General features: G+C 44.1%; 1 protein-coding gene and 1 long non-coding RNA gene across 2 annotated transcripts in view; both read right to left on the bottom strand.

Annotated features, from left to right (window-relative positions):
- Positions 1 to 15,307, bottom strand: part of PPA1 (inorganic pyrophosphatase 1) — a 35,692-nt gene extending 20,385 nt beyond the window's left edge. The window contains exons 1-2 of the mRNA XM_045783431.2: positions 15,114 to 15,307; positions 12,221 to 12,279 (exon numbers count right to left, since the gene is read on the bottom strand). Coding sequence (XP_045639387.1) covers positions 12,221 to 12,279; positions 15,114 to 15,177 — 123 coding nt within the window. The 5' untranslated portion in view covers positions 15,178 to 15,307. The remainder of the gene's footprint in view (positions 1 to 12,220; positions 12,280 to 15,113) is intronic.
- LOC148109808 (uncharacterized) lies at positions 12,545 to 14,123 on the bottom strand. Its single transcript, XR_015724835.1, has 2 exons — positions 13,990 to 14,123; positions 12,545 to 12,675 (listed from the first exon to the last, which is right to left on the bottom strand). It is a non-coding gene; the product is annotated as an uncharacterized LOC148109808 (long non-coding RNA).
- Positions 15,308 to 27,499: the final 12,192 nt, after the last annotated feature.

Genomic DNA, 27,499 nt, shown 5'->3' with positions numbered 1-27,499 from the left:
AGGTCATGATCTCAGGGTCTTGGCGAGCCCTGCTGAGCAGGGAGCCCACTTCTTCCTCTTCCTCTCCCTCTGCCTCTCCCCTTGCTCATGCTCACTCGCGTGTGCGTGCGCGCGTGCTCTCTCAAATCAATCAATAAAATCTCTTTAAATAAAAATAGGGACTGATATGTTCCAAGGGAGTAAGTCAAAGGTTTCAAGCCAAAAATTACCCTGCTGTTCCTTTTAACCAAACATAAAGGCTACAGGGTTCACAGTCTAAAACTTCTGTCGCTTATTTAAGCTCATGGTCAAACCCAGGGACACTAAAGCGTTTCACAAGTTTCTGCTCCAAACCTCTTAACACCTACTTGATATATAACATAAAACCCACAAAAAAATGGGTTTTAAGCCAGTAAGTGCTTAATTCCTATAAAGTAATAACTGTGTGGTTTAGAAAAACCACCATGAACATTGTTCATGGGTAGACCCAATCTTTGATTAAATTTCATTCTACCCACTATATGTTTGCAAGAACTACGTCTATCGTGTACCACTCCTCAGGCATTGAAATGGAAGATCTCTGTGTTTACAAACAAGTCAGACCTCTCAGCAGCAATATCTGAAAGGCTCACTAGATGGAGCTGTTACCACGTGAAAGAGGAACTGAGAAGCAAAAACCAAGGAGATTGGTTAATGTTTTTAAAGAACACATTACCGAATGAATAAATTACCTCAAGGGAAAAAAGTGGCAAATAGAGCTAAAATATACGAATTTGAAATCTGGTAACTATATTGAACATTTTAATAGAGTTAAATGATAAACACGTATAGATCCTCAAAAATCACATTACCTGATATTACAAACCTACATAACTATAATGGGAAGCAAGCAAGCAAAGAAAGGAAAGAATGAACCAACACTACAGGAAAGAAAACATCTTTCTGAAAATGGTAAGATAACTCTACTGCAAACAGAAGAACTCCAAAAGCCTGAAGATTTGGTGCTTTTTAGAAATTACCTAGAAAAAAGGAGTATCCTGTAAAGAGCCTCAGAGCCGATTCATTTTCTTTCAACAAATAATGACTCATTGAGCGCCACTGTTCTGTTACTTTTCCAGGCACTGAAGATTAGTGGTGAACAGAATAAAAGCTCTTTTAACTCCCTAAAAGTTGGATCTCCAAATCAGGTTGTTTCTGTGTGGAGTCCTCAGGCTGGGGACAGCTGGGGGGCGGTCCACAAACCTGAGTGAGGGATCTTGTCTGTAAAATGAATGTTTAGCACATTTTAAAGTGTTTTAAGTGTTTGGAGATGCCGTAGTAATTACTGTGTCTTTTTTAAAGCATTGCTTTAAGCAAAGAGCTTAGCTTTTAGTCATTTGTCTCTCCAATTATTATCACAACAGGTGTTATTTAAGTATTTTGATATAAAACGGGAGCTCCATTCTTTAGCAGGAACTACTACTACGAAAGAACAGTTTATGTCTCCTAGACAGCATGGCTACAATTCAGCGAGGTGTTCAGGTGAACACTGATCCTTAGGATTTTCTGGGCAATAAAAGAAATCCAACCAATTATTCCATTGCCGGAAACACTTTCACTGTGAAATTATGCATTCTAATCGGAACTCCTGCGCACTGCTGGTAGAAATGTAAAATGGTACAGCCACTGTGGAAAACAGCAGTTCCCCCCAAAATTAGGATTACCAGACGATCCAGCAATTCCACTTCTGGATATGTACCCAAAAGAACTGAAAGCAGGGTCTTAAAGAGGTACACCCATGTCATAGCAGCATTATTCATAATACCTAAAATGTAGAAGCAACCCAAAATGGGAAGAACATTCTGACACACGCCATAACGTGGATGAACGCTTAAAAATGTGCTAAATGCTCATTTTATAGACAAGATCCCTCACCCAGATTTGTGGACACCTGCGCCCCCCCCCCCCCACCGTCCCCAGCCTGAGGCCACCACACAGAAACAACCCGACTTTGGAGATCCAACTTTTAGGGAGTTAAAAGAGCTTTTAATCCGTTCACCGCTAGTCTTGAGGATGATAAGTGAAATAAGTTAGTCACAAAAGGACAAATACCATACGATTCCCCTTACATGAGGTATCTAAAGAAGTCAAATTCAGAGAGACAGGAAGTAGAAGGGTTAAAAAAAAAAAAAAGTAGAAGGGTAGCTCCCAGGGGGTGGGGAGGGTCGGGGAGTTAGTGTTCAATGGGCGTAGAGTTTCAGTGTTGCCAGCCAAAGAGAGTTCTGGAGATGAAGGGTGGTGATGGTTGCACAATGTGAGTGTACTCAGCACACTGCACCATACACTGAACGATGCTTACGATGGTCAATCTCACGTTTATGTTTATGGGGCTTTTACAATTAACAATTGGAAAAAATTACGCATTCTTACACTTCCAATGTTTATGCATTTAAAATACTGAGACAAGATTTTAGTAAATTTAGTACCACCTGGTTACAAATTCATGCCTTTTTTTCTCTAATCCCAACTGGTTTCAACTACTCAATCCTGGATCTGTGGTCTTATTATCCCCATTGTTAGGGCTTCTCAGAACTCCACTTCTACTATGCTCTGATTCTAAATCCCTGCTCTGGCACCAAGCGCTCAGCTCCTTATTTATAGTTTCAGAGAAAGGAAGGAAGAGGTTAGTACCCCCAGTATGATGATTTTGACAAGCCTGTAGGAGGCAAAGGAAAGGCAAACTGCAGCTTTAGCTCTGACTTCCCAAAGTCAGAGACATAACCGTCAATCTTACTTCCCAGGTTTATAATCATTTCATCAATAAGAATGTGAATGTTATACGTGTCCAGACTCTAAGGAGATTAGAAACTTAAGGCTAAAATTAATTGCATCACTCCATTAAATCAAAAATATTTTTTTAAGATTTTATTTATGTATTAGAACGAGAGAGTGTACAAGTTGGAGGGGCAGAGAGAGAAGGAGAAGCAGACTCCCTGCTTAGCAGGGAGCCTGATGTGGGGCTTGATCCCAGGACCCTGAGATCATGACCTGAGCTGAAGGCAGACACTTAACCGACTGAGCCACCCAGGCACCCCTAAATCAAAAGGATTTTAAATAAAAGTATTTTAGGAATAGAAGAAATGTAACCTATATCTTGATTAGTCTTTTCATTTCATTGATTAAACAGGAATATTACAGTAGTATGGTGATAATAAGTTTTATCTCCAAACTGGTTAGTTTTCTTGTGGGTCAAATTAGTAGTCTAAGGAGTTGTTTACTAATGAACAGGCTATAGCGATTTGGTAGGCTATTATTACTAACGTAGTTAAGTATGTATATATAGGGAACATGCCCTTCATTTAATTATATCGCATCGCTGCATCTGGGAGACCTTTGAACACCTCATGACTTATGATCTGTTTCCAACACTGGATCTGAAGCCTACTGAACACGACACGCTATACTGCAAAATTATGTAAGTGGCTTAAATTAGCATTTTCAAGTTGACCCATCATTTGTTTCTCTGCATAACTTCAGAAATCAAATAAATGCCAGACACAGGAGGAAATACAAAATCACTCTCTGATTCCATCATCCTTCCTTTTATTTTTCTGTTTTGTAATAAAATTTGCAGAAAAACACTGGTGGTAGAGAGGATTTTTTTCTAAATATATCTAGAGATTAGACATCAAGCAAGACGCTAATAAAAAAAGGGCAGCTTGCCTTTTTTTTTCTTTTAAACCTCTAGAATAGTTTTAGAGTATAAAATCCCTATCAAAAAGCTCACATAATTAATAAGGAAATGTTCCAACCCCCATAAAGGTGCTTTTGAAGAAGTGTACCAGATTTCATCATTTCTAAGGATATTATACCTGATTAAGTGCTCACCAAGTAACAATGGCTCTTAACCCTTAGTTTTAGGTTTTGGCTTCAAAGTCGATTTTTTGATTACAGGATATACTCTAAGCTATTAAACGTAAATGGATTCCTCCTTGTGCACTGTTGGTGGGAATATACATTAGTGCAGCCATTATGGAAAACTGTACGGTGGTTCCTCAAAACCCTAAAAATACAACTACCATGTGATCCAGCAATCCCATTTCTGGGTGTATATCCAAAAGAAATTCAATCATAATCTTGAAGAGCACTCCCATGTTCACTGCATTATTCACAACAGCCAAGACACAGAAACAAATTAAGTGTCCATCAACGGATATGGCATATATACATAAATGTATGTACACACACGCACACACGTGCGTGCACAAGCACAAATATTATTCAGCCTTAAAAAAGAAGGAAATCCTGCCACTTGTGACTACATGGATGAACGCGGAGGACATCATGCTGAGGGAAATAGATCAGTCAGAGAAGGACAGATTCTGTCTGATCTCACTTATAAGGGGAATCTAAAAAAGTCAAACTCATAAAAACAGAGTAGAATGGTGGTTGCCAGGGGCTACAGGAAAAGGGATTTGAAATGCTGACTGAAGGGTGCAAACTTTCCATTATAAGATGATTAAGTTCGGGAGATCTAACGTACAGCATGGTTTAATGAAATTTGCTGAAAGATTAGATCTTAAGGATTCTTGACATACATACACACAAAAAGTAAATATGTCAAGTGATGAAGAGGTCAATTTGCTTGATTGGGGGGAATCATTTCACAATGTACACATATATCAAAACCTCACATTGTAAACATTAAATACACGATTATTTGTCAATCCCACCTCAGTGAAGTTGAAAAAAATTTTTTAAATATTTTAAAAAGAAAAAGTAAATGGATTCCTAATTATTTCATTGACAAATGATAAAAGTCTATTTGAGGGGCACCTGGGTGGCTCAGTTGGTTCAGCATCTGCCCTAAGCTCAGGTCATGATCTCAGGGTCCTGGGATCGAGTCCTAAGTCGGGCTTCCTGCTCAACAGGGAATCTGCTTCTCTCTCTCACTCTGCCCCTCCTCCCTGCTCATTCTCTCTCTCTCACTCTCACATACTCTCTCTCTCAAATAAATAAAGTCTTTTTTAAAAAGTCGATTTGAGAAGGTGACAGAAAGAAATATGATAAAGTTCACACTGTATATGCCTCCTATTCATTTAGAATTGTAACTTAACAAAAGAAGATATGGTTTATATCAACCAAAAAAATTTGCTCAGTAATTGTGTTAAGAGTCCAGGGGAGATGGTTAACCTATTAGAATTTGAAACCCAACAAACACCTTTCAGGAATACTCATTTAGGTTTCCAATTACACAGATTTCCTACTCATATCAGTTCCAACAAACTCTGCCATATGTACCTATAGAAAGTAATAAAACTTAATTGATGTGTCTGGGGCGCCTGGGAGGCTCAGTCCATTAAGCATCTGCCTTCGGCTCAGGTCATGGTTCTAGGGTCCTGGGATCAAGCCCCACATCAGGCTCAGGCTCCTTGCTTAGCAGGGAGCCTGCTTCTCTCTCTCTCTCTCTCTCTGCCTGCCACTCAACCTCTTAAAAATAAAATCTTAAAAAAAAAAAACCTTAATTGATGTGTCATAACTAAGAATAAGCTCTTTATCCACCTCCACTCAGAAGAGCTTTAAGAGAACTAAATTTTAAAAACAGATATTATAACCATAATCTGTTTACTTTCTTCTCTTTATAAAATCAAGCAAAAGACTGCATTTCCAGCTGTCAAACTTTTCTATGATTTTCAATAACAATTTTGACCACAGAAACTTTCCCAAGAAAAATGCACATTTACACCAAATCGTAGTATTATAGAGTTCACAGAACCTCAGAAACCCATCCAGGCAGCTTCAGAGCCTGGGGGTCACCAAGAATCCCTGGAGTAGAAGACTTTAGAGCCCTTCCAAAGAAAGAAAGTTCTTATGCATTTCAATTCTAAGCTTAAATAAATAAATAAAGCCTTTTCTTCTGCATTATCAAAGAGATACTCAATGGTAGAAAATTTGGAAAATATAAAAGGCTAAAGTAAAATCTACCCCACATACATAATCACTCAAGGAAGTATAGCACAATGGTTAAGACCACAGGTTTCTGGGGCACCTGGGTGGCACAGTCGTTGAGCGTCTGCCTTCGGCTCAGGGTGTGATCCCGGCGTTCTGGGATCGAGCCCCACATCAGGCTCCTCCACTAGGAGCCTGCTTCTTCCTCTCCCACTCTCCCTGCTTGTGTTCCCTCTCTCGCTGGCTGTCTCTGTCAAATAAATAAATAAAATCTTTAAAAAAAAAAAAAAAAAGACCACAGGTTTCTGAGGGGTGCCTGGGTGGCTCAGTCGGTCAAACTGTCTGCCTTGGGGTCAGGTCAGGATCCAGGGCTCCCTGCTCAGCAGGGAACCTGCTTCTCTCTTGCCCTCTGCCCCCCTTCCCCCACCGCATGCTTTCTCTCTCTCAAATAAATAAATAAATACATAACGCCACAGTTTCTGAGCCAGAATGCCTTGGTTTCAAGCCTGCCACTGCCACTCGTGAATTCTAGTTGCTGATCCTGGAAAATGGGGCTAATGAAAGAACCCAGCTCAGAGAAGGCCATGATGGCTAAATGATGTAATCCGCACAAGGGCTTTAGCATAGCACCTAAGGTACAGGAAGCATTCAACAGTCACAATACATAATATTTTTAAAGATTTATTCATTTATTTGAGAGAAAGAGAGAACGTGCTGGTGTGCTCATGAGGGGGTAGAGGGAACAGGAGACAAGCCGACTGGGCGAGGCTCAATCCCAAGACCCTGAGATCATGACTGGAGCCGAAATCGAGTTAGATGCTCAGCCAACCAAGCCACCCAGGCGCCCCAGGAACAACATTTTTTGAACTTTTTTTTCAAATCTTTTTTTTTTTTTAAGATTTTATTTATTTATTTGAGAGAGAGCGAGAGAGAGAGCACAAGCAGAGTGAGGGGCAGAGGGCCCGATGCGGGGGCTCGATCCCAGGACTCCGGGATCATGACCTGAGCTGAAGGCAGACGCTTAACCAGCTGAGCCACCCAGGCGCCTCGACAATGATCTCAAATGAGGCTTCATTAATAGGCTATGTCCACAGAATCATGGGACATCAGTGCAGAATGTAATCTAAAAACACCCATCAAGATTAACACTGTTCAGGGGTGAAGGAACCACTCAATATCGTAAAGCCAGTTAGTGGTAAAAGCAGGAGTAAAATCGAGATACCTTACTCCTGATTCAGTGATTTTTACTCTATAAAATAGAGCTCTGAAAGACTAAAGAAATAACCAGTCATTGTGCTCAATATCATCATCCTATTTGTCTGGTTATTGTTTATGGAGACTATCCTATAAAGCCAGACATTGTGGCTGTATGTTATATGCATATTTAATCATCCATCCCAACTGCTTTTTTTTGACAAAGTTGACAGACCATAGAGTTATGGTTAAAATATCTGTTTTCAAAATTTAGTCACCTGCAAGCTCATCTGGGGGCGCCTGCAAGCTCATCTGGGGGCGCGGGGACAGGAGTTTATTGTCAGTTATGACATGCCGGTTAAGTTTAATTGTCATCAGTTTTCATCTGTTTCCAGATCCAGCTTTGGTTTAGAAAACATGAAACCAAAAGATAAACAAAACAAAACAAAAATCCAGAAAACCCATTCCATATACATACAAAGTTGGGGAAGAAAACTGTTTAAATTATTAATTCAGCAACATTTTTAAAAATTCCATTTAAGGAACTGTCTATAAAAAGAAAATTCAAACCAAAACAAACCCTGTAAGGAAGTGAGTAATCGAAAAAGCATCCACTTGAGTATATCTCCTCTAAAGATTTCAGGTACCCTGAGATAGTATCTCTAAAAAGTTAAAAATGATACATGACTGCAGGTGTCCGGCTGGCTCAATCAGTAGAGCACTCGACTCTTAATCTCGGGGTTGTGAGTTCAAGCCCCGTGTTGGGTGTAGAGATTGCTTAAAAATCTTTTTTTTTTTTTTAAGATTATATTTGACAGAGAGACAGCGTGAGAGGGAAAAAAACCAGGGGAAAGTGCCCCAAAAATAAATCTTTAAATAAGAAAAAGAAAAAAAAAAAAGAGGGCTCCTGGGTGGCTCAGTCATTCAGCGTCTGGCTTCAGCGGCTCAGGTCATGATCCCGGGGTCCTGGAATCGAGCCGCATGTTGGGCTCCCTGCTCAGCGGAGAGCCTGCTGCTCCCTCTCCCTCTCCCTCTGACACACCCCCTTGCTTGTGTTCCCTCTCACGCTGTCTCTCTGTCAAATAAATAAATTAAATCTTAAAAAAAAGAAAAAGAAAAAACAAGAATGATACACAACTGCAAAACATATTCTGTTAAATTTCTGAAGCATCAACCTATTTGATTATAAGCTTGACTTTTTTTTTTTAGAAGAGGAAAAAAGAAACATAGTTCCATATTTATACATCCTCCCAACAGTCACCTGGAAAACAAACAGAGCCTATATTGTGAGACCAAGTATTTAACAAAGTTTAAGATATAGAACAGAAAAATACCAAACTCCTAAATGTAAATATCAGGTCATGATATTTAAGCACTTTAAGATTTAGATAAAGCTTAATCTAGTCAGTGTTTCACACTGCTTATACTATGCTCTGGATTTTACAAATTTCTCTTATCTCAGAAGTTTTATGTCAGAAGATACTCTGAGCTACAGGTATTTTTTTATGTGACCCAAAATAGACCTAGAGCAAATGACAAAACCCATCGAGTCCTTGCCTTTGTCTTCTCCTTTCACTCAATGGACTTGGAAATAAGCCAAGCAGAGTGTTTCAGTCACAAGGATTCCCAGAACTGGCTGATCACCTGGGAGCATATATACCAAATCGAAAGCTGACCCACACTGAGAAGTCCTGACATGGAGCAGAATATAAACCTTGGGGCATTTTTCCTTAGTAAAACTGACAGAGTTGTGTGAAAGGTACATTCCCTCATCATCACCCCTCAAATCACTGACCATATTAGAGATAAAGTCTACAGCCACACACATAAAGATATATTTACATAAACTTAATCACTCTGGAACTTTTCAAAAAAGAAAATCATATTCTTCTCTAACCAATGGAATTAATCAGATCTTTTATTTAGGCTATAATCCAAATAATTTCTGTGTACCACACCCTTTTTTGTGTTTTGTATAAACTTCCTTAAAAACAAAACAAAACAACTCTTTCCTGCTTCTCGGACAGGAATCTGAAGTGCTGAGGTTCACTGAGGTCTGGACCACTGGCGAAACCCAGAGTTGTTGCAACAGCCTATGTTTTTGCGACAGCCCGGGGTAGTACAAAGCCCCAGTCTTCACTTGAGTAATCCCAGATTATCGCCGCGACCAGTCCCACCAAGACTTCAAGGAGTCGAAGAATAATCTGAGCGAAGATGTTTTACGCAGCACCAAAATGTAGTCTCCGTTTCCTATTTTGGAAAACTAGGCACCACAACTGCTAGAAGCATCTGATCGTTGGCTAGAATACTGTCCAGTTACTTATAGCTATGGTTTGAACGTTCGTGTTCCCCCAAAATTCATTTGTTGAAAGCCTAACCCTCCATGGTGACTGTATAGTAGGTGGGGCCTTTGGGAAGTGTTTAAGACGTGAGGTTGGAACCCTCATGAATGGGGTTAGTGCTTTATAAAAGAGGCTCCAGAGAGATCCCTAGCCCCTTCTGCCACATAAGTACATACTACAAGTCCATGACCAGAAGAGGGCCCTCGCCCAACCATTTTCACACCCTGACCTCAGACATCCAGGCTCCAGAACTGTGAGCAATAAATTTCTGCTGTTGATAAGCTATCCAGTCTTTAGTATTTTGTTACAGCAGCCCAAACGGACTAAGACACAAACACACAAAAACACCCAGCTGATGTCAAAAAAATATTTTTCTTTCTTAGCACATCTGTATGTCAAGTGACCATCAATAAACTTTCAGTCATCATTTTATATCACTTAACTACTCAAAATAGTGAGAGGTCACTATAAAGTACTTCGAGACATATATATATATATATTAATTATACACCAAACAGATAATCAAGCCAACCAAATGATGCCAATTCAAGAGGCAGAAAGAATCCTGCAGTTCATATCAACTCCCAGGGAATCAGATGTAACAAATTAGTTTCTGAATAAATACAACTTTGAGAATCCCACAGGAAAACACATGCCAATTAGAGGTCCCTCCTGTCACTGTGGCACATAATTGGCCTCTGGCTATTTGCTGCACTGTCTCCAGTCGAAGCCCAGCTCAGGCAGGCTGCTCCGAAGAAACATGTGAGTTTGGTCTGACCTAGACCCAAACGGAAACCCTGAAGTCTTGGAGGGGCTGGGACACCTCCCCACCAGACACACCTGACAGGAGCACAAGCCAGGGCAGCTTAGGATGGAGTCCATCAAAATAAGTAGGAAAAGAAAAGGAAACATTTAATAAAATAACACCACCACAACAAAAAACCACAACAGCCCGCCCCTCCAACTTCCCACTCAGGCTCTGGATGTTGCTGCCAGTTCTCTCCTCTCTCCTCTACTGGCGGTGTGCGGCTTCTGGGATCCCAGGCTCTCTGCGGGGGTATGGGTTGCAGTTGGTTCTGCTACGTGTGGGAGGGCCGGGGTCTCTGGGAAGACCAGCAGCAGAGGCCTTCCGCTACAGTGAGGGCCGGACAGTCAGTGGCCCACCCTCTAGGGTGTGGGGGCCGTGCTCCGCAGGGACCCCCAGGTCTGCACGGTTTACTCTAAACTCCATCATCATGAGGTGATTTAAAAAAATCTCTACACCTAATGTGGGGCTCTAACTTAAACCTGAGATTAAGAGTCACATGCTCCACAGACTGAGCCAGCTGGGTGCCCCAAAAAGAATTTTTAAAGGTATAAAAAAGTCCTTGTGTTGGTTCCTAAATACAAAACTTCTATTGGGAAGGTGGCTAAAACAAGCTATGAGTTGAAAAAATAATAACTATTAAAATCTGTACAAATAATGCATGTTCTTTGTAAAAAGGTTAGGAAGTATAAAAAGGCAAAAATGAAAATAAAAACAGAGTCACTAGGGGCGCCTGGGTGGCACAGCGGTTAAGCGTCTGCCTTCGGCTCAGGGCGTGATCCCGGCGTTACGGGATCGAGCCCCACATCAGGCTCCTCCACTAGGAGCCTGCTTCTTCCTCTCCCACTCCCCCTACTTGTGTTCCCTCTCTCGCTGGCTGTCTCTATCTCTGTCAAATAAATAAATAAATAATCTTAAAAAAAAAAAACAAAAAAAACAGAGTCACTAACAATTCTACTTCCAAAGGATCACAAAGACTTTGGAATATATAGTTGTAGACATTTTTTTCCTAGCAGAGTAAGATTCTTACCAATTTGTGGTAAATTTGTGAGGTTTCTTCAGCTCCTGGTGTGCATAGGAACAGACCTCTCTTTTTAAAAGTCTGTAGACCTGGGGCGTCTGGTGGCTCAGTTGGTTAAGTGTCCAACTCTTGATTTTGGCCCGGGTCATGATCTCAGGGTGGAGATGGAGCCCCTCATTGGGCTCTGCGCTGGGCGTGGAGCCTCCTTAAGATTCTTTCTCCTCCTCTGCCTCCTCCCACCCTCTCCCGCCTGTGCACCCACTCTCTCTCTCTCTCTCTCAAGGAAAAAAAAAGTCTGTAGACTTAACCTTTATTAACACTACGTGCACCTTAACTGTACCGATACATTAAAAGTACTGAATTTCCCTGTAGTCAGTGAATACTCTAGTTTATTTTTGCTGTTTAATAAATATCCCACAACCCAAATTTTGTGCTGGCTACCTGGTTAATTTTAAAACCACTTATGAAGTACTAAGATTTTAGTTCCAAGTACACAGACAGAAAAGACCAATATCATTCCTTTCTTTAAACCAAGGCAGCTTTATTATTAATTTTTAAAGCCTCATTTATTCAGAGAGAGAGAGAGAAAGAGAATCCGGAAGCAGGGTCTCTGCTAAATGCAGAGCCTGAGGCAGGGCTCGATCCCAAGACCCTGAGATCATGACCTGAGCAGAAACCAAGAGCCGGCCGCCTAAGCAACTGCGCCACCCAGGCGCCCCTAAACCAAGACAGCTTTAAAACATCTGCATCTGTTCCTCTACTCCTTCCCCAATTTATAGTTACCTCTGTAGTCGAAGAATCTGGATTTAAGACTGACTTCTTATTTAGTCAATGTACCTTTAACTTACAGCACAATGAAGCATTTTAAGCACTTATTAAGATATACAAGAAAATCCATGTGGAACTAAGTGATCTGAGTAAAGAGACTACATTTAAATGAGGACATCTTACCTTATCAGCATAAATTGGAACATCATGAAATGGAGATATATATTGTCCTTTTTCATTTTCTGCAAAACGAATTAGAAAAAGTTATTAATAATTTTTTTGTTAACTGTACTTCCAGACGCATTAAGTACACATTTTTAAAAACATTTAATTTTGGGGGGTGATTTTAGCTTTACAATAACATTGGAAAGAAAGGTAGAAATTTCCCACATCCACCCCCCTGCTCCCACACTTGCAGAGCTTCCCCCCATTATCAACACCATTCACCAGAATAGTGACAAAGAAATTTTTTATTCCCACACCAGAAAAACTGGTTGTATACTTTACCTTGCTGACCCCTCCAAGATTGGGTTAAGTTTTCATCCTCTGCTTTCCTTCGGTGTCTAACAGATACTAACCTCTACAATGAGGGCAGGGGCTGCCTTACATTATTTTGTACCCCCAGAGTCTAGCAGTGCCTGGTATATAAAAGGGGGTCAAGCTGGTTTGGACTGATCTTACATCAGTTAACAGTTTACAGAACTAATGAAATAGTTGGGCTCAGGGAGAGGGGAGGGGCCAACTTGCCGAATTATAAAACCCTGTCGTCTTAAGTAACGTTCCCGGAAGACAGAGCCATCTTAGGTTATATTTCTTAAGGATAATCAAGTTGCAACAACACTTTCACAGGTAATTTCTATATTCTAGAGACCTAATTACCATATCCAAAAAGTAATTTCAAAACTTCCTTACTATTCTTTAAGAAACGTAAGGGTCAATTGATACTACATCCCTTCGCATTTAAAAACCAAGGTGGGGAGGGCCAGGGTGGCGCAGTCGTTAAGCATCTGCCTTCGGCTCAGGGCGTGATCCCGGCGTTGTGGGATCGAGCCCCACATCAGGCTCCTCTGCTAGGAGCCTGCTTCTTCCTCTCCCACTCCCCCTGCTTGTGTTCCCTCTCTCGCTGGCTGTCTCTCTCTGTCAAATAAATAAATAAAATCCTTAAAACAAACAAACAAAAAAAACCAAGCTAGAATAGCAAAGACTGAGCAGTGACCATCCCGTCCCACTATGATCCCTTCAGAGTCACCTGTGACTTTGTAATCCTATCTATCAGATTTGTTTTTTAAGATTTTATCTATCCATTTGAGAGAGAGCAGGGGAAGCGGCAGGCAGAGGGAGAGGGAGAAGCAGGCTCCCCACAGAGCAGGGAACCCAATGTGGCTTGATCCCAGGACCCCCGGGATCACGACAGGAGCAGAAGGCAGACACTTAACCAACTGAGCTACCCAGGCGCCCCTCCACTATCAGTTTTAAAGAGACTGGCAAATGTTAACATTACAGGGGCAAAAAATCCTCTACTAAGGACGGGTGCTAAGAAATCTATGATTTAAAAAAAAAACCTTAAAATTATGTAATTACATAGTTGTTTCTAATTATTGGTATTTCTCAAGTTCCAGACAGTTTTATCTGATAAAAAGTTACTTTAGCCAGTGCCAAAGTCAAAAAGAGTGGCTATGGTCTTCCATAGTGGCCATCAAACACCACCATTACATAACCTAAGTAAAAACTGCTGTTTGAATACTGCTTGAAGACAATTCCCCAATCATCCCTCCACCTTCGAACTCTAGGGTCACCTCTCTAAATCCCTCCTTCAGAGAAATTCTGGAGCCAACACCAAATCCAGGAAAAATAGTTTAGTGAATTATTCGTCAAACGTTCCCACAATGCCCTTATTTAACTCCTTATTTAAATTAAATAAAATGGGGAGTCCCATCCTTCCTCGATTTTACCTTCCTGGTAATCTTCATCTACACGGGTAAACTTGAGTTCACTTTCTTTCTCCTCCCACAGCAGGTTACTTTTTGCTGGGATCCGTGTTCATTCTCTTCGTATTCCCTTTCGTCCCCTCTATCCCGCTCTTTCCTGCCCTTCACACACCACACGCAAAGCCTTTGCTCCACCTGCCCGTTTCCTTCCGAGTAAACTGTTCTTTACAGTTAAAATAAGAAACGACTTCGGTGACACATTTTCAAACGCCTCCGTTGTCTCCAATAATCTATTCCTAGTGGCTTTGGGGAGGGGGTGGGTAGAGATAAAGATAAACCCGAGGTTTTCCTCCACCTGCAAGACAAAAAAGGTCGTGCGCCAGGGAAAGCGGAGCTCAGCCAGCCATCGGCGTGCTGGGCTCTAAGCGCAGCTCCAGGCGCGGACCTAGGGTGCGTCCCCCTCAGAAGCCGATTCCCTGCCCAAGGGCAAAAACTTGGCGCTTTCTCACTCGTGCTTCCCAGACTGACGTCACCTGTTTGACTTGAAGGGAACAGCTTTCCGTTTCACTAGGCGCCTTCCCAGCATCTGTGCTACCGGGGACACCGCGGCGGGAAGGGCAGGAGCGCTACCCTGGGGATGGGTTCGGTCCTCCACTGACGGCTCCTGATCCCGGCCTCAGTTTCCCCGTCTGCAGAACGCGGGGTTGGATTTGACCCTCAGCTTGGTGCCCACAAGCTGAGCTACAGTTCAGGAATTAAGGTCCTTAGGGAGTCATCCACCCCGCCCCAGTTCCTCCAAATCAAGCAATCCTCTTACGAGGATTAGTTTACCCCCGGCCACCCTTCTAGGGTGACTCGGTGGTTTCCTTTTCCATCAGAAGGTGCCCGCCCGAGCAGGACACCTGCAGAACTAGCCCGGCCCGGCGTCGGGTCCCATCGCGCGTGTGAAAGAGAAACGCCGAGCCCCGCCGTCCGGCCTGCGAGGGCGACGTGTGAAACGGGAGGGCCCCGGGGAGCCCGAGGAACCCGGCCCGCGCCCGGGACGAGGGGCGGAGCGCGGGCCGCAGGCGGCCGGGCAGAAGGCGAAGCGAGGCCGGGGAATGAATGGGCTGGAGGACTGGGAGGGGCAGTGGGCCGCCGACACTCACTGAGGAAGACTCGGTACTCGAGGGTGAAGGGCGCGGCGCGCTCCTCGCTGCTGAAGCCGCTCATGGTGCCGATGACTAGCCGGGGCCGCCGCCGCCGCCGCCGCCGCCGCCGCCACAGAGCCACTAGCCCGCACGCGGCTCCGACTGACAAGGAGAAACCTCCGCGCCTGCGCACCGCGGAGACTGGCGCGGCAAGCGGGGCGGGGAACGGCTTTAAGTGGCCACCCCGCCCTCGCCCGGCCCACCGCGCGCAGGCGCACTCCGCCCGGCCCGCGCGTCCTCTCGCCCCAGCCCCTCCTCCCCGGCCCCGCCTCGCGGGACAGCCCCCTGGCTCCCAGGCTGGGCCACGTGGCTGGCGGAGAGCTGTGGCGCACCATGTGTTCTGCTACCGCCCCGAGTGCTGTGGGACGCTGACAGAGGACAGTGAAGGCGCAAGTTCTCAGCTTGCACCAGCCAGGAATTGACCGGCGAGCTGTCCTCCACCGTGCACACAGGGAACTCTCACCCCCACTTCCACCCCCCCCCACCCCCGCCCCGAGTAATTCCTTGTCTCAAAAGGAGTTCCGAAGTCACCTGCTTCACCAGGCGGACCCTACCTTTGATCTTAAAGGTGTGCATTCTTAAGCGAATTTGAGGCAAATTACTGAACCCCCCCCCAACAATGGCTACCAGGTGAGTAAGCAGCTCTACCACTTTCTAGTGTAGGACAGCGGGCAAATCGCTGCTAACCTTTCTGACTCAGTTTCTCATCTTGCGAAATGGCGATAGTAATAGTAACTGTTATGGGTTGCTGGGACGATTAACTGAGTTGATACATGTCAAGAGTCGGAGGAAGAGCCTGGCTCGTTGTAAACACTATGGAAGTATGACTTGTTATTTCTACCCTCCCCAGTGAAGGAGGATTCAATCTGCCCCCCTCCTTGCTCAACCCACCCCGGGTCCCCAGGGACTTTTCAGTTGTAAGCATTGGGAAGGTACAGGTATGCATTCAGAGTCCCCTGAGCACATTCTCTCAGGCATAAGTTCCTTGGAGCTTGTTTTTCAACTGCTGTTTTATTAAGTCAGGACAGACCCCAAAAGCTAAAGTCTGATTGAGGCTGTGGTCAGTTAATTGCATCAGTTACTTCCCCAATCCTGTATGTATGTATGTATGTATGTGTGTGTATGTGTGTGTGTGTGTGTGTGTGTGTATGTATATATATATATATATATATATTTTTTTTTTTTTTTTTTTAAGCGTATTTCAGGGGCCTCGGAGTGACTCAGTCAGTTAAGTGTCTGCCTTCAGCTCACATCATGATACACCAGCGTCCTGGAATCCAGCTCAGCGGGGATTCTGCTTCTCCCTCTCTGCCCTTACCCCTGGCTCTTGCTCTTTCTCTCTCTTGCTCTCTCTCATAAATAAATAAAACCTTAAAAAAAATTAAGTGTATTTCAAAATCCAAATTATAAATTAGGAACTGATTATTCACTAATTTGATTACATAATAATGAATATTTCAAAGAATGCCTACTTTGATGGGCTGCATTCCCTTAAAAGGTCTTGTTTTTCTCAGGCATTAAAGATAATGTGAATTTTTTTCAAGATTTATTTATTTTTGAGAGAGTGAGAAAGAGAGGGGTGGGGGGCAGAGGGAGAGAGAAAATCCTCAAGCAGAATTCCCACTAAGTGCAGACCCCAACACAGAGCTGGAACCCAGGACCATGAGATCATGACCTGAGCTAAAATCAAAAGTTAGACGCTTAACTAACTGAGCCACCCAGGCGCCCCAAAGATAATATGCTTTAAAGATATTTTAATTTAAACTTTTTTATTTCAAAGTCTACTGTGGAAAATGAGATGATCCCTGTATTAAAGGAAAACTTAGTAAGATAATTACCTAATGAGTTAGATAGAAAGAATATTCCTGTCTTGTCTCCATCCAGACTCCCATTAATTTTCAGAAGGCCATGACTCATTGACCTTCTGAACAGTACACCACACTGTTTTACTGCATTGGAACACAGGGCAGGCAAAAAAAGAGTCAAGCAGGAATTTAGTCAGTAATACAATGTATTACTGGACGTTAAGGGAATCTCTGCAGAGTGAACACTAAGTAGGATTAAGTTCAGGGAGTTTCTTAAGGGGATGCTCTTTGGATTGAGTTGCTCTATCAGTTTTCTGCCTTTGAGCACAGGAACTAGCCTTTTGGAAAAACCCAGAATCTTGTCTGTGGCTGACTTACAAACAGATGGAAATGATGCAATTGTGTACTACGGACACTTTCCCTTTTGCCTCCTGCCAGCTCAGAGCAAGATAACAAAGTCTTGTCGACCTCTGGACTTGCACGCCAACTTTTATTTCATCGAGTTTGTTAGGAAAGCCAGTTAGTATCCACTCCAATAAAATGCCACGCCCTGGCTTTGCCGGGCCATAAGTCAGTGCTTTGGAACTTACCCTTGCAGGCAGTGGTGGTGAGATCCGTAGGCTCAAGTGGGTGTTGTTCTGTTTCTCATGTCTCCCTGGGGCCTAGCGCAGTACTGTGCTAGATGTTTAATGAGTTTCTGCTGGGCTAATGGATAGAGGAATTAATGAAAAGGAAGTGGACAATACCTTCTTAAGTATAGTAGTTTGACAAAGGATAAACCCAGCTACTGCCAAACATTATCTTTCTTGCTCTGTAACAACTCCGGCGGCACTTCTTTTCAATCCATATCCTGTCCTCTTTGCTGTGGTTGGCCCTGGTGGGTGCCTCCAGTTTTCTGATGGTCTCTCTTCTTTGGCTTCTGACCGCATTCTCTTCTGACATTTCTGCTACTTCTCTGGCCGCTCATTTCTCATTCTCCCCCTTAGCTTTGTCTTCATCTCTTCATCTTAATCAGCATTGTCTTTCTTACTTCTTATGTTCTCTGTCTCTAGAGGTACCCTCTCCCTAGATTATCTCATGTATACATTTGGTGTCAACTACCACCTACAGCTCCTGTAACAAGAAAACTTTCATATCTACACTTATTGTGGTCATTATCTCTGCTAGGTGGTAGGGATGTAGCATTTAGAAAGACATGGTCTTGGGGCGCCTGGGTGGCTCAGTCGGTTAAGCATCTGCCTTCGGCTCAGGTCATGATCCCCGAGTCCCAGGATCAAGGGCTCCCTGCTCAGCAGGGAGTCAGCTTCTCCTTTTGCCCCTCACTCCGCTTATGTTCTCTCTCTCTCACTCTCTCTGTCTCTCTCTCAAATAAATAAATCTTAAAAAAGAAGAAGAAAAAAGAAAGACATGGTTTTGGCCCTCAAAGAAGTTATAGTCCAAAAGGAAGGCAGACTTCAGCAAATAATTACAATAAATTCGGATCAGTAGAGTGATAGAGTAAGTACAGGGCATTGCATTATGGGACCAGAGAGCTCCTTCAAGGAAGTGAGCCTTAACCTATGACCGGAAGGCAGAGAAGAGGTTAATAAGATGAAGAGGAGAAGGCAGAAGCCAGAAAGGGATTATTAAGAGAAGAGACCAGAGAAGTAGGTCAGAGTTAATTGGTGGAGGGCCTTGGAAGGCATAATGTGGGATTTGAACTTTTCCCTAAAAGCAATGGGCAACTTAAGAGTTTTTAGCAGGAAAGGGACACAGTCAGAATTGCTTTAGAAAGTGGCTCTGTTAGCAGCTTAGAGCCTGGATTAAAGTTTGTTTTTTGTTTTTGTTTTTGTTTTTAAGATTTTTATTTATTTATTTGACAGAGTTAGAGACAGCCGGCGAGAGAGGGAACACAAGCAGGGGGAGTGAGAGAGGAAGAAGCAGGCTCCCAGCAAAGGAGCCTGATGTGGGGCTTGATCCCAGACCACCGGGATCACGCCCTGAGCCGAAGGCAGATGCCCAACGACTGAGCCACCCAGGCGTCCCTGGATTAAAGTTTTAACGAGACTAGAGGCAGGAGACCCAGGAGGAGGCTGCTATAGTGGCCGAGGTTAAAGATGCTGACCGGGCCCTGGTTGTGGGTGGCAAAAGAGAAGAGCAATGATGGAGCCATGTTTATGGTAGAATCAATGGAACTGGTCATCAGTTGGATGGAGTGGAAGACGAGGGACTGATTGCTTGAAAAAGGAAGGAAATTCTGACACATGCTACAGCATGGATGAACCTTGAAGACAGTATGCTCAGCGAAATAAGTCAGTCACAAAAGGACAAATACCGTGTAATTCCACTTGCATAAAGTACCTAGAGTAGTCAAATTCACAGACACGGAAAGTAGAATGGTGGTTGCCAGGGCCTGGGGGAAAGAGGGAAGGGCGAGATATTGTTTAATGGTTATGGAGTTTCAGTTCGGGAAGAGAAAAAGGTCTTGAGGTGAATGCTAGTGATGGTTGCACAACAGTGTGAATGTACTTATTGCCACTGGACTGTACACTTAACCATGGTGACAGTGGGCATGGGGTAGCTGGGTGATGGGCATCAAGGAGGGCACACGATGGGATGAGCACTACTGCTGAATTACTGAACGCTACATCTGAAATTAATGATGTACTATATGTTGGCTAATTGAATTTAAATTTTAAAAATTTTTAAACGGTGACAATGGTTAAAAAAATATACAATCAAATGTATCTTTCATTTTTTAAAAAGCACACAAAGTTTGAGACATCGGTGATCAGTAGTTACTCCAAAATTTATACATAGGATGATATATCAGCTAGAGTCCGACTGGACCAAAACTACTCAAAACGTTTAAACCAGAGGGACTTTAACACAGAGAGTCAGTCAATAAGTAATAGAAGAGCTGAGGAGCCAAATACAGATTAGCAACAGCAGGAATTCTAGAGGGACAGAAGGGAGGGTGGGCAGCGTCACCCAAAGGGAGGAGCTCAGGGCCCATGGTCAGGAACTGGCTGCCCAGTGGGCTTGCCTATCTGGGGCTAGAGTTGCTGCTGGAGATGCTGCCTGGGGAAGGGAGGGGAGCCGTATTCTTTCCCTTCCTTACACCCTCCAGTCTCCTGCCGGTGTTCCCCATTGGTTGGGCCCTGATGGAGGCCAACTGTGACAGTCAATTTTGACTAGTTACGCTGCTGTAATAAACAATATAAAAAATCTCGGTTGCTTGCAAGAATGAACATTTATTTCTCGTTCACGGTTCACGGTGGTGCTATGAGTCACCTGTGGCTCTGCCCCATATGCCTTCTCAGTTGCAGACTGAAGCTGAAGTCGCATCCCTCAGCCTCCCCTAACAAGACCAAGCAGAGGGGGGGACATTGGCCAAACCACACAGTGACTCTTAAGCTTTTGCTTAGAAATGGCGTATGTCCCTTCCACTCACAGTCAATTAACTAAAGCAGGTCATAGGACCTTGCCTGATGCCAACGGGTTATGGCAAGATATTCCTCCTGTAGCAGACAATGCAAACGGGTAACCATGTTGAGGGCTGTATAATTCTCCTACAGGAAGAGAAGCAAATAAATAGTAAAAATAATATTCTCTTATCACAGTCTACCTTCTGGTCATAAACACTCGTTTCTCTCCTTTTTGCATGAAAAATATACTCACTCTTCCTACAAAGAGTGACACCCAAAAGTTTCAACCAATCGTGACTCGAGGGCCAAAGTTTAATATGATAGTCTCTGCATTATGTCCAGATATGGCTCCTCTTGATCCAGAGACTAATGAACTTAAAGACAAACACATGTTTTCTACTGCCCCCCACATCTATACCTAATATGAGATGGTTGAACAAAGACAGAATAAACATTGAATAAACACTTCTATTCATCGAAAGGAAGAATGAGAGACTCACAACCATCACTGGTTCTTAGAATTCCCAAATCCTGCTGGGTATAGGAAACATTCTTTGATTAAGCTCCAGGTCGGGTCCCTGGGAGTAGCCCATGTTCTTCCTAACTTGTGGCTGATTGGGGGCTGAGCCACTTTCTCACCTTCCCTCCTGTGCACAGAAATTTGGGAGCCCAAATGTTGGTCTCCAGCAATCACACCTTTTAACCCAAGCTGATGTGTCTTGGCTGCGCACCTCTTTTTACATGTTGAGTAGCATTTGACCCACTTCTAGTCAGCTCTGTGTGCCCATTACCGCACCTATAATTCTTTTCCAGACATACCTCTCTCTCTAGGTATCACTGCCAAGGGAACTTGAACTTACCAAGCCTCCGTTGGAGAGCCAAGCTCTTAAGTCGATTTTCCCTGGGTCACTTTATCCAGCAAAAGACTCACAGCAACCACTGCTGATCTGGTCTCTGTCCCAAGGCTGAGTTTTAATCTCTGCTTACAAAACAGTCAATTCTTTTCTGAGCTCATCTCTTTCTTGTAGCAGCCTGTCAAAGGCAGCTAAAAACAACCAAGGCACACTCATAGCAATCTGTTCCCCAACCTTTTTGCCTAAACTCACAAACTACTTGGTATGTAATCTGCCTTCTAAATGACCAAAGGCCACACCACTTGCTGCCTGCTACCGGGAAGCAATGGCACATACTTAAGGACAGCATTCTGCAACTTGCACCGATTATTCTATTAGTCAGCTTTTTCTAGTTAATGTTGTATTAGCAGACAGTCCTCCCTCCCCTGAAATCTCACTACATTCATTTCTTTCTCAGATTACATGTCCGGGCTACAGATTGGCTTTGACTCTGCCCCACATTCTGTTATTCTAGGATCCTGATGGAGGGAACAGCTCTTATCTTGGTCTGATGGTAGAGGAAGAAGAGAAACAGCTAAACCACACTGTGATTCCTAAAGCTTCTGGTGGGAGTTGATATTGAACTTCTGTTCGCTTTCCATTGGCCAAAGTACGTCATGTAGCCAGGCCCAATGTTAAGGGGACAGAGAAGTATATTTATCTGCAAGGAGGCATTATAATGCACTTGGTAATAAAGGGTTCTATACTCCTATTCCAGCGAAGAGAGTGAATAATTGGGAACAATAATATAATCTTGTATCCCTCTGACATACGAGTTTGGGAAACCTAATCTACAGGGATTTACTGTCCTCCCCCCCCCACAACAAATACAGCAGAGCAGGGGAAGAGAGCAAAGAATGGATGGATATGACAGCAGGGCCTTAGGACAGCAAGAGAGCTGGATGAAGAGGCAGCTTGAAGTTACAGTGGCATAGTCCATTCATTATATAAGACAGAGGGGGGGGGGAAATCCAGAATTGTCAGTAGCACATAATGGAGAAAATCTTACAGAGATTCTGGGGGGTGAGGAGAGACAAAAGTCCAGGTTGAGAAGTCCAGTGAGTGGTTAGATAGGAGGCCTGGAACTGAGAAGAGAAAGGAAGGTTGGCTGAAGTCATTGATTTGGGTAATTGAAGCCAGAGGAGAAGAGGATGAGACCATGAGGAATCTTAATATTCCAGGAATGGGTGGCAGAGGAAGTGCCAAGAAAGGGCCAAAGAAGGCATGGCAGAGAGGTAGGAGGTAAACAAGGAAGTATGGTGTTTTGGAAGAGAGAAAAAGGGGAGGGGTTTAAGAAGAAGGGGATGATCAAGCCTTACAGATAGCCGCCTTCTAGACTGTTCAGTGGCTGGCGCATGAGCATGTCACATTCACCAAGTCCAAAAATGTTTTCTCTTGAGATAGACTCGGTTGACAGCGCCTCGACTGCCCAGCCGCCCTTCCCAGAACGTCCTCGTGGGCCTCTCCCGGTTCATCTCTGCAGCGGTCGCTGGTAGTTGCCCAGCCAACACCTCCTCACCCTCCTTTCTCCTTCCCAGCAGGACTGTGTTGTTCAGACACGCATCTACCCACCCCTGTGTGGCCATGTGTTTCGGGAAATGCGGTGCCTTCCAGCCCCAGGGGACGGTCTAATTAAGTTTATCACAGTGGTTCTGTTCCCCTTGCCAATGACTAGTTTGGTTGTATATATGTGACACAGTGCTGTCAATGCTGTCTAAGAGGAGGTGTGTTGGAGTCTTCTGGCAAAGGTTCTCTTGCTTCTATGGGAGATACTCTTCTTGCTTTTTTTTTTTTAATATTTTATTTATTCATTTGAGTCAGAGAGATACAGAGAGAGAAAGCATGAGCAGGGGGAGAGGCAGAGGGAGAGGGAGAGGCAGAGGGAGAGGGAGAGGCAGAGGGAGAGGGAGAAGCAGGCTCCCAGCTGAGCCAGGAGCCCGATGTGGGGCTCGATCCCAGGACTCTGGGATCGTGACCTGAGCCGAAGGCAGACGCTTAACCATCTGAGCCACTCAGGCGCCCCTACTCTTCTTCCTGTACACGTTGTCATGGAATTTGCCAAGCACAGCTGTCTTACAGTCTGGAGGGGACAGAGGCTGCAGGTAATACCGATATACCCAAAATCAAGATGCCAAGGGAAAAAATCTTGAGTCTTGATGTCACCGAGCTGCTGACTTAATTAAAACTGGGCCTTTTCTGTCTCAGGTCTCTTTATGAAAAGATAATGAATTGATCTTACTAATAGTCAATGCACTATGTAAGATAATAAATTGACTTTGTCGTTGTATAAAAACCAGTTGGATTCACAGTATTTCTTGCAGCTGAAAGACATTCTAATGGATACAACTTCCCATTAATCTGTCACTCCCTCCCCCAGATGAATTAGATTGGAGATTAACTCTAGTTCCAGGGATGGGCCTTGATCTGTCTAAATCAATCATTGTAATCTTATCCCCTTTACCTGTTCTGGAACCCCATCAAAGAACACGAAATTCAGAACACGGCGTTCTCCCAGCCACAGGGATTGGTTCAGGAATGGGCACCTGACATAATATGAGCCAATATAAGTTTCCTGCTTCCTTCTGAGAATTTGTTCTCTAAGGAGAAAGTCATGGGAAGAGATATTCCTTCTCTCTCTCTCTCTCAATGTAAATAAGAAAGCGGGAACTGATCGCTGATAGCTGCATTCCGCACCATGAGAGAAGCCAGCCTGAGGACCGAGTTCACACTGTGGAGGGCAAAGCAGAGGAAGAGAGACCGTGTGGTCCTTGGTGACATCGCTGAGCTTCTGGATCAACCGATCGTCTGCACTTAACTATTTTGCAAACCTTCCATTTAAGCCAGTTACTGGCAACTAAAAGTATCCTAGAATGATGGCCCATCCTCTCACATCCTAGCAGTTACCCGATAATACTGCGCTGCTCTCTCAAACATCCCGTGAACTTGCTGTCTCTTCTCCGTTCCTACTGCCTTAGCCAATCCCGGGATATCCACCTGGGTTCCCCCAAATACCTCCTCCCTCTCTGGGCTCCAGCTCCAGCTCCCTCCAAGTCGCTCTCTAGCCACTGCCAGTATGAGCTTTAACAGATGAAGATCTGAGGGTATCACTTCGTGCTTCGAGCCCTCCTCTCTACCTGGCTGTCTCTAATTCAGTCTTAAGACTTATTTCAAGCCTCTTAGGGGAATTCTTTTCTGACACTCCTCAGGCTGTTCCATTGCTTCTTTGGCCAACCATGATATTCACTTGTAAAAAATCATACACCGCAGGTCAGCTGTCTTTTCTAGCTCTGCCTACCGGACTGTGAAAGGCCCACGTTCCCAAATCAGCAGACACTAGGTTTGTCGAGCATACACATGACCAGAGTTAAGTTTTCTCTAAACTTGTCACATATGCCTAAAAGTAGGGAGCTAACCGAGTAAGAAACTTGCTGACGTGTCAAGAACACTGGATTGCAACCCACAGAGCCTGAAGCTTTGCGTTCATTTCCCCCCACTTGCAAGATGGGGGGGGGGGCTCAAGGAAATTCCTGGGCCTCTATGCAACTTTGTTTCCCATCCGTAAAATGGGAATACTGCAGTTCTGTCGGTGGTAACACAGCCTACCGTCTCCCTTTTTTGGGGGGATGGCTATTTGCCCAGAAACTTTTTTTTTTTTTAAAGATTTTATTTATTTATTCGACAGAGATAGAGACAGCCAGCGAGAGAGGGAACACAAGCAGGAGCAGGAGAGAGAGAAGCAGGCTCATAGCAGAAGAGCCTGATGTGGGGCTCGATCCCGTAACGCCAGGACCACGCCCTGAGCCGAAGGCAGACGCTTTAACGGCTGTGCCACCCAGGCGCCCCCTGCCCAGAAACTTTTCATTCACAGGAAAGATGCAAAAGAGGGAAAGCTACTGATGCGATGGAAAGCAGAAAGTAAACAACGCTTTCATAATGCGTGTCCTGTCCATAATTGATAGCATAGGAGACTGAATCATTTTCCCAGGACGTGGACTAGAGGAGAATGAAGGGGTGATTTTGATCATCAGAGGTGGCTTCCAAGGACCTCCAGACAGCACTGTGAATGAAAAAAATGTGTTATGTAAAATACTCTTCCTCGGGAGTGGTCAAAACACGGAAATATAGGTTGCCCTGTCGCTAAAACAGCTTGGCTTTGGCTGTTCTCACCTCCCCGCGGAGAGGAAGACAGAGCGGGGCAGGGAGTGATTACTCCTCAAACAGAGAGTGATTTAACACCACCCCTGGCTATGTGACAGATAAACCAATTTGCCCAAATCACTAAGCTTGGGTTTTTCCACCCACATGAATTTGGTTGCTTGCACATGACAACAGCAGCATTTGTCGGTGACGGGGATCCACAGGCCTGGGCATCGCAGCTCGCAAGGGAACACAAACAACTCAAGGCAAGACTCTATAGCCAGTTGGGCAGCTTTGGCCCCATCACGGACTGCAAGGCACGGGAGGCAAAGGATGATTGCTTTCAGCCCGTGGAGACTTGATGTGGGACTGGATCAAACCAAGTTTTCCCCGTTTAATTAAACTGCTGGTTCGCCTTCCATCTCAAAGTTTTGGAAGCCACTGAATGTGATGGAAATGTGGTCTTCCAGCCAAAACAGCAGTTCCTGGAGCCTGTGGCTGGCTGGTTTTATTTTTGGATTAAAGGGCACCTCTGTCAAGCCTCTTTGTTTTATTCCAAACCTCGATTTCCCAAATATAGGAAGGAGAATCCACGGCAGCTTGGGAGAGTTGCAAAACCTGTGCTTTCTGGCCAGAGGGAGCAAGATGTGAGTCCCAGCTTCACCACCATCTAGTTATGTGACCTTCAGCAAGTTCCTTACCTTCTCCGAGACTTGGGTTTTCCATCTGTAATATGGGAATAGTAATAAATACTTGCTGATTTCATCACGTCACCCATTCAACAGACATTTACTGAGTGCCTCCTGTGTACCAGGCAATGTCCTGGATCTGAGTCTACAAAGGTGAGTGAAACAGACATACCTCCTGTCCTCATGGAACTTACGGTCTGTTGGGAGAAATAAATCACAGGCAAAAGCACTTAGTACCGTGCCTGGCTTGTAACAGTTTTCAGTTGACCAGAAATGTAGTTCTTGCAATTTAGTACCATTCGATATGCATTAATTCCTTTTTCATTGATCCGTTTCCTGTCTCAGGGGCTTTGCAAATGATATTCTCTCTATCTGCCTTCTTCTTTCCTCAGCCATCCACATGGCTTTCTCTCTCCTTTTATTCACAGCTGTACACAAGCGTCACCTCCCCAGAGGGGCCATTCCTAATCCCCTATTCAAATAGCGCTCCTCCTCTCACATGTTCGATCTACTTATCTTGCTTTAAACCCATTCTTGATGGGTTTCAAAATCATCTGTTATGGGGAGGCCTGGGCGGCCTAGTTGGGTAGGCACCCAACTCTTGATTTCAGCTCAGGTCATGATTTCAAGGTTGTGAGATCAAACCCCCACATTGGGCTCCACAGTGGGCTCCACAGTGGGCTCCACAGTGGGCGTGGAGCTGCTTAAGTTTCTCTCTCTCTCTCTCTCTCCCTCTCCCCCTGCCGCTCCCCCCTCTCAAAAAATGATAATCTATCAGTGATAAATTCCTCTTAGATTTAGGGCAAATTTTTGTACTGAAGTCTCTACGATATAATTCCATTTTTAAAAGATAGGCGGATCTGGAAACATTTTACAATGAATGGCCAATAAGCCTATGAAAAGATGCCCAGCATCACTAGTCATCAGGGATGTTTTTTCAAGACAAGTACTACTAAGCTTTGGCAAGAACATCTGAACACTCGTCCACCGCTGATGGGAGTGCAAAATGGCGCAGCAAGTTTGGACAATACTTTGGCGGTTTTTTACATGGTTAAACTGCACACTCACCATACAACCCGGCAAACCCTCACCGAGGCATTTCCCCAAGAGAACTGAAAACATATACACTATAAGGACTCGTCGATGAATTCCTTTATAGCGGCATTATTCATAATTCGTAAGTTCATACTTGAATAACAACCCAAATGTCTATCAACTGATGAACAGAGAAATAAAATGTGATTTAGCTACACAAGGAAGCCTACTCAGCAATAAAAAGGAACAAAGGACCCATACATACTACGACACAGATGCATCTCAAGGACATCACGCTAAGCGGAAGAAACCAGACTAAAAAAGCTACACGCTGGATGGTTCCATGTACATGACATTTTGAAATCGGATAACTGGTTA

The sequence above is a fragment of the Ursus americanus genome, chromosome 6 (genome assembly GCF_024610735.1).
Source record: "Ursus americanus isolate L20-20 chromosome 6, mUrsAme1.1.p, whole genome shotgun sequence".
Classification (NCBI taxonomy): Eukaryota; Metazoa; Chordata; class Mammalia; order Carnivora; family Ursidae; genus Ursus; species Ursus americanus.
The sequence above is the reverse complement of the archived record's forward strand: the minus strand, read 5'-3'. Positions and strand labels throughout refer to the sequence as shown.